General features: G+C 34.5%; 1 protein-coding gene across 1 annotated transcript in view; it reads left to right on the plus strand.

The window, feature by feature from the left end:
* The window catches only part of LRP1B (low density lipoprotein receptor-related protein 1B), a 542706-nt gene that overhangs the window by 451349 nt on the left and 80945 nt on the right, over positions 1 to 10412 (plus strand). Inside the window, exon 40 of the mRNA XM_012650500.1 lies at positions 2991 to 3152. Coding sequence (XP_012505954.1) covers positions 2991 to 3152 — 162 coding nt within the window. The remainder of the gene's footprint in view (positions 1 to 2990; positions 3153 to 10412) is intronic.

Genomic DNA, 10412 nt, shown 5'->3' on the forward strand with positions numbered 1-10412 from the left:
AGAGATAAAACATATGAATTAATAAAAGTTTAAGAATGCGTTTCTTAAATTGTTACATTGTCTTTGTAGACACACAATCATGGAATAAGTCACTCCTAAAACTGATGAATCTCACTCAGTAGGAATGATAATAATCAGAGCTAAAATGTAACTGTGTGCTTCCTGTGTGTCTGGTAAAGTTAGAAGTGCTTTGCCATGAATTATCTCACTTATTCTATATGATTTTACACAACAACTTTATTAAGTAGGTATATCATTATCTCCATTTTGAAATAAACACAGAAATGATATTTGTTCATAGTCCTGCAACCAGCAATTGACACAGGTGGACTATGAATCCAGACAGTCTGAAAACCTACACTCTTAATGTCTGAGCTAAGGACGTTATAGAAACTGGACTAATTTAGAGCCAGGAAACAGTTCCTCCCCCTCCTTCCTCAGCTTAATTGATGCTCTTTCAGATTAGTCTACCCTTGTAGGCTGTCAACTCCCCAGCTCCCTGGATGTATCACTGCCATAAATCTATACCACAATGATCATAACAGGGCTGTTTCTTCACCTAAAAAATCTTTATAAATGAATCCAATGCAACTCGTTAGGGTGCCTCCAGAGAGATTCTGGCAAATATTAGATGGAGCCCATTATACAATTTTGCAGCAGATGGTTCATTTCCCATCAGCAAACAAAAGATCTGCAGTATTGCCATACAGTTTCAGTTAGATAATATTCCCCTGAATGTGAAGATTTCTACTTGTCAGAAAGAAATCTCTTCAAAGGAAGAGAAGGAAGAGCTTTTGAAAATAATTCAGCTGGAATCTGAATGATCTAAGGCACAGGCTAGCTGGGGACAACCCGGTCACTTTGGTCTAGTTTCAAAACAGCTGTAAATGAGAGAAAAGTACTAAAAACACAGTGTCATTTCTCTGAGTGACTGAGATAGAGTAATTTTCAAGTACCTCAGCAGGTAGTGTTTCATTTTATTTAATCAAACTTCTATCATTTTATTTTTTTTCAATTCTAATTTATAAAAAAAGATAAGAAAAACTCTAAAGTAATTTAGAAAACCAGGAATCTACAGTGTTCATATCCTACCTCTGTGTGGCACTTTTTCTGATTGCTCTAATGCACTTTGATTTCTTTTGTACTTTGTGCACTATTCATTTCATGTTTAGCTCATGTGAATTTGTATTGTGTACTTGTTCTACTTCTCTGTAAATCATTCATGTGCTCTAATTGAAGAAGACGAATTGGTTCTGTTCTGGGCTCATGTTTTCTTCAGTAACTGTGTTCCCAAAATTATCAACCTCTTTATCTACTACTATTATTTGTTCTCCAGTTTATGTCTTTATTTTTCACCTATTAATGTGCCAGTGAAGGCATTTTGTTTCTAGGTCAACAACTAGAAAAATTCATTGCCATCGTAAGGAAAATATCTCGCTAAAAGTTCATAAGCATTTTCTGACAACAGAAAATATGAGGTTGCTCAGCTTTTAATATATGTAAAATGTACATTGTTTCTCAGGTTATTCATGGGCATTTATCTGCCACCAAACTAATAACATTTATAAATGATAAGTTTCAAAACAGTGTTACCATAAAAATATACTTTGCTTTGTTCATTTGGAGCAAAAATTTCTAGCATTTTTGAGTATGTGGTGTCCTTTCAAAGTATAATTGTTAAATAAATTGTGGAGCCTCAATTTATTCATTCTCTTGGAAATACAAGTGGATTTTATTTGAAAATATTTTATTCATTTAAGAATGCTTCTCAAAAAATGTAGAATTGTCTTTCAATGGATGATCCATGGTAATAGAAAAAATATATAACATTTTCTTCATCTTAGTAAGACTTACATCATGCATTTCTCTAACCATTCTAATTAAACTTTCATCTCTACGAAGAGGAGAGAGGAGGTAGCATGGATATTCACTAATGATAATCAACTGAGTGACATTATCTGAGTCCTAGTTATTGCAATCTATAACTTTCTTTCTTTCTTATTCTCTTTCATTTTGTTTCCTTATATTGAGAACTTTAAAATTCATTATTTTCCCATTTAAATAATATCCATTAGTTTTTTTTTCTTTTTCTTTTTTCTTCTCCTTTCCTTTAGAGATAGTTATAAACTTCATTTTCTTCTCAGTCCTTTGACAGCCTGGGTAGTTAGAGAGACTTATTCCTAACACAACAGTTAACTGTTTTATGTTCAAAACATCTTAAAGAATTGTTCATATTTCTCTCTGATGTTAGTTCCCACAGAACAAATAAAGAAAAATATTCAAAGATGATCTGTCAGATTTGCTGTTAGGTGCTGTTTACATCAAACTTCTAAGTCATCTTATTATTTACTAGACTGTAAGTAGCAGTAACTTTTCATGAATAAAAATATCAAAATTAGACAAAATAAGACTTAGTAAGTGCTTATATACTGAATACAATATATGTACTTAAGTCAAATAAAATAGCTAATGTTAATAAATCTAATCATATAAATGACATGCCTACTTTAAACTTATTAAAAAATTTACTTATAATACATATAAGCTAATGCTTTATGTAGATTCAGCAGTTGTTTGATAGGTAATGATTGAAACCAGAGATAAGTTTGTCTATAGTTCATATTCTGATGGAAATACAGTCTGTATCAGTGCATTTGAGTAGAACAAAAATAATTGGTAAAGCAAAATGAACATGAAAAAAGAAATACAAAGAATAATATATAAGCACTTTAAGCACACATGTGTGCAAGTATAATTTATTCATAAAATTTGACCTAATTGAACCTTAGATATCTTCTAATCTAGGCTTGCTTGGATATATGGAAAAACCGAAACCCAAAGGGATCATGATACTGCCCCAAATCACAGAATAAATCATGGGCAGACCTTTACCAGAAACTGGCTTCACAATTCTTATCCAAAGACAATTCCATAAAAATAAACTATTTTAGTGTAATAATTTGCATTTTATTATCTATTTTTTCCAACAGGGAGACCCACCTGCACCTGTGCACTGGGGTTCACTGGCCCAAACTGTGGCAAGACAGTCTGTGAGGATTTTTGTCAAAACGGAGGGACCTGCATTGTGACTTCTGGGAACCAGCCTCACTGCCACTGCCAGCCTGAATACACGGGAGACAGATGTCAGTACTGTAAGTCGACGCAACACCCAGGAGCCAGTTTGGCACCATGCTTTGATGTTTACATTAAATAGAATATAACCTATATCTGCCCTCCCTCTATTATCTCAATTTCAGTCACCCCCTATTTTTCAGGTTCAGTGTTTCTGTCACCCCAACTCCAACAATTATTTCCATTCCTCGTCCTACTCTTATTTTAAAGATTTTACCTTCTTACTCCCCCAGCTTAGATTCCATGGTCCATTGTTAAAATTATTCTCATGTGTACATGCTCAACCTCCTTGTTTTCTCTTTCCCTCTATCATGCCTCCCTGGCAAACTATAATCGTAGTTAAATGTAATTCTCTATCTCTGCTGAATTGGCACCCCAGAGATGAATGCAACTGAAGAAAAACACATAATCACACCAGCTGGTCTCACTGAATTTTTATCACTCATCTCAAATAGGCACTCACTACTGTTCCTGCTGTATTTCGCTAACCCATGAGTCTCCTCCTCTCCTAGATGCCTAAGTCGCACCTTCTCCTTTCTCCTCAAACCTCTCATAACTGCTCCTCAATGTTTACACTCTGCTGGAGAACTTGCTGTGTATTTCATTGATATAAACAGAAACCACCTAAAGCAAACGACGAACTCCCACTAGCACATCCCCCAAGGTTCTGTATCCTGCACCAGTCTCCTTTTCTTGCTTCTTATTATAGGAATGCCATGCTACCTCTAATCCTACACTATCCAGCATGCGCTGATTCCTCTTAGCCACTCATGGACATTTCTCCGGCAGTTGTGCCCTTTTTCCTCTACCTCATGAATATTTTCCTGTCTACCAAGTTCTTTCTGGAAAAATCTTCCCTTGTGCCCACACTTCTTCCTAATTATCACCTGATTTTCCTGTTCTCTCTCCCTCTCTCTCTGTTTTTAACAGAAGTATTTCTTTAAAGTGTTGTCATTCTCTACAGTTCCTCTGTTTCTATTTTTTCATTGACCCTGCCTCTGTTCAGTTTTTGTCTTCATTGTTTTGCTGAAACATCTTTTAGGAAAGTCAAGTTCATTGATTTGGTTTAGTGTCCTCCATGTTGCTGTCTCTAGTGATCAATTCTCAATTCTTATTTTACATCTACCATCAGCACTTAAGCACTCACTCCTTCATTTTTGAAACATTCACTTCACTCATTTTATGGACACCTCTCTCTTGTTTTCATTTTCATTTCACTGGTTTTCTCCCTGGAGATAAAATTCTATCCTCCAATTTTAAACACTGGAGTTATTAACAACTTTGTCCTCACATCTCTTTTCTTTTCTGCAACACTTACTTTTTAAGTCTATGAATCCTATACAACTTGCACATTAGAATGACCTCAATAGCTTTTAGAAACTACAGCTTCCCAAACATAATCTAGAAAGATTTTGATTTACTAGTCTGCATTGAGGTATCCATATTACCTAAAACTTTCCAGATATTTCACATTTTTGACCAAGGTTGAGAACCACTGCATAGATAATTTGACCCAAATGCATGTTTTTTAAACTATCATTCAAATGCTAATGTTTCCAAATTTACTTCTCTAGCTGAACATATCACCTGAATTCCAGATTTTTATATCTAATTGTCTGCTTGACAGCTTGACTTAGCATTAAATTAAACTACTATTCTCACTCCAAAATTCTTTTACAGGTTAAATATCCCTTATCTGAAATACTTGAGACCAGAAGTATTCCAGATTTTGGATTTTTTTTTGGATTTTGGAATATTTGCATATGTATAATGAGATATTTTGGGGGTGGGACCCAAGTCTAAACATCAAATTTATTTATGTTTCATTTACATCTTATATGCAAAGCCTGAAGGTAATTTTGGACATGTTTTTAATAATTTTGTGCCCCATTACATGATGTCAGCTGTGGATTTTTCCACTCGTGGTATCATCTTGGTGCTCAAAAATTTTGGATTTGGAGCATTTCAGATTTTGGATTTTCTGTTTAGGAATGCTCAATCTGTACTTTAGTCTTTCCTATCTCTATCAAAGGAAGCTTACTCATTGTTTGGGCCAAAAAATTTTGAAATAGTTCTTGATTCCTCTTTGTTTCACATCTTGTCTTTCTGTGAGTTTTACCTTTAAAATATACTCAGAATCTGAATACCTCTTGCCACTTTCATTCTCGCTATCCCCATCCAAACCACCAGCATCTCTTGCTTGGATTATTATTACCTGATCTCTCTCTTTTTGCCCTTATTATCTTTTCTCAAAAGAGCAGTCATAGTTGTACATTTTATCCAAATTAAAAATTTCTTTCCATCTCACTTTATTGAGATCTTTCCACTTTCAGGGATTCTTGTAAGTAATTAATGTTTTTTTTTGCATTGCCTTATTAATCATTTAATCCTACCAATGAACTCTGTATTATTTTCATTCTCATTTACAGAAGAAGATGCTGAGGAGGCATAAATAACCTTCTGAATATCACCCCTTTAATAATTGTGAGAAACAAGATTCACACACCAGGCACTCTAGCTTCAGAGTTCACCCCCTCGAAAGTTACTTAACATTTTGGTTCTTAGATCACTTAATATCATCGAGGATTTCACAAAGAGTGACCTAGGTGTCTGGTCATTGGATGAAGCACATGGAACAGCATAGAATCAAGCTATAGACACTGATTTTTTTCAGAATTAAGCATAATACTAAATAGCTTGCCTCTGAGTTGATAGTGGGGTCTCTTCTGCTGCAGCAAGAAAACAGATTTAATTTCGTGTTTTCTTTCCTGAGTGTTTTTCTTCTCATATTAAATTAGTTTCTTCTTGACATAGGTAGATGCCACTACCCTAAGCCAATGTCCCTTTTTTACATTGCTTGTCCCACTTATCTCTTAAATCATGTGCACCAAAGACCAGCAGTTCATATGAAAATACAATCTAGTTACACTCTTGTATCCCTGCTTACACATGGCTCACATCCTTGTTGCTCTCATCTCCCTGCTCTCAACACAGCAGAGAATCCAAGCACAACTTTCATCTACTAACTCGTGTTTTGTTTTGTTTTTCTGCTCCACTATTCTCACAACCCCAAATGATTTCCATGCAAATGAGGGACAGCACTAACTACCATCCACATAATGAAGGCTTTCATTACTATCCATCCTAACTTTGCAGCTTCTCCTTTATTCTAGTAAAACCACACTGATCACCCTTCCCCACATAAATGCTAACTTCCCTGGCATTGTGACTATGTTGAACTTAAACACAATTTCCTTTTTAAAATTGTTCAAATCCTCTACTTAGTTTGAATTAACCTCCCCCTCCTCTGAATTTCCAAGTTACTTATTCTATGCTTTTCTTCTGGTTCTCATCACTTTTTTTTATTTCAGAATTTTACAGGGTACAAATGTTTTGGTTAGATGTATTGCTTTTGTACAGTTTGAGTCAATGTTACAAATGTGTCCCTCACCCAAATAGTGTGCATTATACCCATTGAGTATGGATTTACCCAGCCCCTCATCCCCAGTCCCACCTGCTTGATTTCTGTTGAGTTTTGTGGCCATATATGCATATACATGTTAATCAATTAGTTCCAGTTTAATAGTGAGTACATGTGATGTTTGTTTTTCCATTCTTATGATATTTCACTTAGAAGAATGGTCTCCATTTCCACCCAGATTTTTATAAAAGGTGTTAGTTCCCCATTTTTTATGGCTGAGTAGTAATCCATGGTATTCATATACCACACTTTATTAATCAACTCATGTACTGATGAGCATTTGGGTTGATCACTTTTACTTAGTATTTTTATTAGTTATGAACACTCCTCCCACTTGTCTGGGACCTCCTTGAGACTACACCCAACAACAGCACTTGTCAAATAAACAAATGAATAAATCAACAATTGCATAAATATATAAATGAAAAAATAAAAGTGATTTGAAGAAAAGTTAAAAGAGCAATCAACTTAATGTACAAAAACTACATTTATTCAGTGTTCAACCAATGAATATCTATATGTGGTTAATCTAGAGCTAGTGTTTGTTCCTTCTATCTTTTGGTTCTCTACTGTTGCATCATCAAAGAACACCAGTCTTTGGTTGTTTTTTTTTCCTTTTTTGTTTTTAGTTTTTATTTTTTTCTTAAATTGAATATCAGCATTCTTAAGTCTTTTTGAACTAAGTTAAAAAAATACTATGTGGCCATAATTTTTATAGCAATTTGGATTCTTCCAAAGAGTATATTTAGTTAGCTTATATTTTAATTGGCAACTTAATAGAATCACAGTCTGAGGTAGCCTGATGCTTTATAAAGGGCTGCATTATAATTTTATCATCACTATTAGTAGTCAGAGTGCTTCCCACCTTTTACTGCAAAGCACTTATTAAAATTAACCAATTAATCCTTAGACAGAGGTTAAATAACTTGCTCAAGGTCCCGAAGCAGTAATATTACAGCCAGAATTGGACCCCAGGAGTTGTTGATCAAGATGTCAACAAACATTCTTATAATATGGTGATGTCGTTTTTTGGCAGCCATAATAAGTCTATGGACATTGTCATTAAAATGACAAATTCAACAGCTGACAAAAGCGTAATAAATTTAGGATCTATTAGATGTGAGTCAGAAAGGTTCAATGGACCTGGTGTTCTGTCAAAATTGTATCTTGCATGTACAAAATCTTCTCCATATAAATGAAGGAATAACAGAATGGTTCATTACAGTGCCTAATTAAAGGTCCATTAGTGGGAGGTAAAACATCAGTTCTTGGTTGTGCTGAGTAAAAACATTTCACAACTCTAATAGCAATATAAAATCCCGAGGTCTGAAATGCAAATTAATTTTAACAGCAGCAGCCCAGGGATGAGAGACAGAGATAAATAATGGCAAAAGTAAAATTAAATATTCTTTAAGTAAGTTGTTTAAGAGCAAATATAGGAATGCTCAATCTGTACTTTAGTCTTTCCTATCTCTATCAAAGGAAGCTTACTCATTGTTTGGGCCAAAAAATTTTGAAATAGTTCTTGATTCCTCTTTGTTTCACATCTTGTCTTTCTGTGAGTTTTACCTTTAAAATATACTCAGAATCTGAATACCTCTTGCCACTTTCATTCTCGCTATCCCCATCCAAACCACCAGCATCTCTTGCTTGGATTATTATTACCTGATCTCTCTCTTTTTGCCCTTATTATCTTTTCTCAAAAGAGCAGTCATAGTTGTACATTTTATCCAAATTAAAAATTTCTTTCCATCTCACTTTATTGAGATCTTTCCACTTTCAGGGATTCTTGTAAGTAATTAATGTTTTTTTTTGCATTGCCTTATTAATCATTTAATCCTACCAATGAACTCTGTATTATTTTCATTCTCATTTACAGAAGAAGATGCTGAGGAGGCATAAATAACCTTCTGAATATCACCCCTTTAATAATTGTGAGAAACAAGATTCACACACCAGGCACTCTAGCTTCAGAGTTCACCCCCTCGAAAGTTACTTAACATTTTGGTTCTTAGATCACTTAATATCATCGAGGATTTCACAAAGAGTGACCTAGGTGTCTGGTCATTGGATGAAGCACATGGAACAGCATAGAATCAAGCTATAGACACTGATTTTTTTCAGAATTAAGCATAATACTAAATAGCTTGCCTCTGAGTTGATAGTGGGGTCTCTTCTGCTGCAGCAAGAAAACAGATTTAATTTCGTGTTTTCTTTCCTGAGTGTTTTTCTTCTCATATTAAATTAGTTTCTTCTTGACATAGGTAGATGCCACTACCCTAAGCCAATGTCCCTTTTTTACATTGCTTGTCCCACTTATCTCTTAAATCATGTGCACCAAAGACCAGCAGTTCATATGAAAATACAATCTAGTTACACTCTTGTATCCCTGCTTACACATGGCTCACATCCTTGTTGCTCTCATCTCCCTGCTCTCAACACAGCAGAGAATCCAAGCACAACTTTCATCTACTAACTCGTGTTTTGTTTTGTTTTTCTGCTCCACTATTCTCACAACCCCAAATGATTTCCATGCAAATGAGGGACAGCACTAACTACCATCCACATAATGAAGGCTTTCATTACTATCCATCCTAACTTTGCAGCTTCTCCTTTATTCTAGTAAAACCACACTGATCACCCTTCCCCACATAAATGCTAACTTCCCTGGCATTGTGACTATGTTGAACTTAAACACAATTTCCTTTTTAAAATTGTTCAAATCCTCTACTTAGTTTGAATTAACCTCCCCCTCCTCTGAATTTCCAAGTTACTTATTCTATGCTTTTCTTCTGGTTCTCATCACTTTTTTTTATTTCAGAATTTTACAGGGTACAAATGTTTTGGTTAGATGTATTGCTTTTGTACAGTTTGAGTCAATGTTACAAATGTGTCCCTCACCCAAATAGTGTGCATTATACCCATTGAGTATGGATTTACCCAGCCCCTCATCCCCAGTCCCACCTGCTTGATTTCTGTTGAGTTTTGTGGCCATATATGCATATACATGTTAATCAATTAGTTCCAGTTTAATAGTGAGTACATGTGATGTTTGTTTTTCCATTCTTATGATATTTCACTTAGAAGAATGGTCTCCATTTCCACCCAGATTTTTATAAAAGGTGTTAGTTCCCCATTTTTTATGGCTGAGTAGTAATCCATGGTATTCATATACCACACTTTATTAATCAACTCATGTACTGATGAGCATTTGGGTTGATCACTTTTACTTAGTATTTTTATTAGTTATGAACACTCCTCCCACTTGTCTGGGACCTCCTTGAGACTACACCCAACAACAGCACTTGTCAAATAAACAAATGAATAAATCAACAATTGCATAAATATATAAATGAAAAAATAAAAGTGATTTGAAGAAAAGTTAAAAGAGCAATCAACTTAATGTACAAAAACTACATTTATTCAGTGTTCAACCAATGAATATCTATATGTGGTTAATCTAGAGCTAGTGTTTGTTCCTTCTATCTTTTGGTTCTCTACTGTTGCATCATCAAAGAACACCAGTCTTTGGTTGTTTTTTTTTCCTTTTTTGTTTTTAGTTTTTATTTTTTTCTTAAATTGAATATCAGCATTCTTAAGTCTTTTTGAACTAAGTTAAAAAAATACTATGTGGCCATAATTTTTATAGCAATTTGGATTCTTCCAAAGAGTATATTTAGTTAGCTTATATTTTAATTGGCAACTTAATAGAATCACAGTCTGAGGTAGCCTGATGCTTTATAAAGGGCTGCATTATAATTTTATCATCACTATTAGTAGTCAGAGTGCTTCCCACCTT

The sequence above is a fragment of the Propithecus coquereli genome, unplaced genomic scaffold, assembly GCF_000956105.1.
Source record: "Propithecus coquereli isolate 6110/MARCELLA unplaced genomic scaffold, Pcoq_1.0 Scaffold33, whole genome shotgun sequence".
Classification (NCBI taxonomy): domain Eukaryota; kingdom Metazoa; phylum Chordata; class Mammalia; order Primates; family Indriidae; genus Propithecus; species Propithecus coquereli.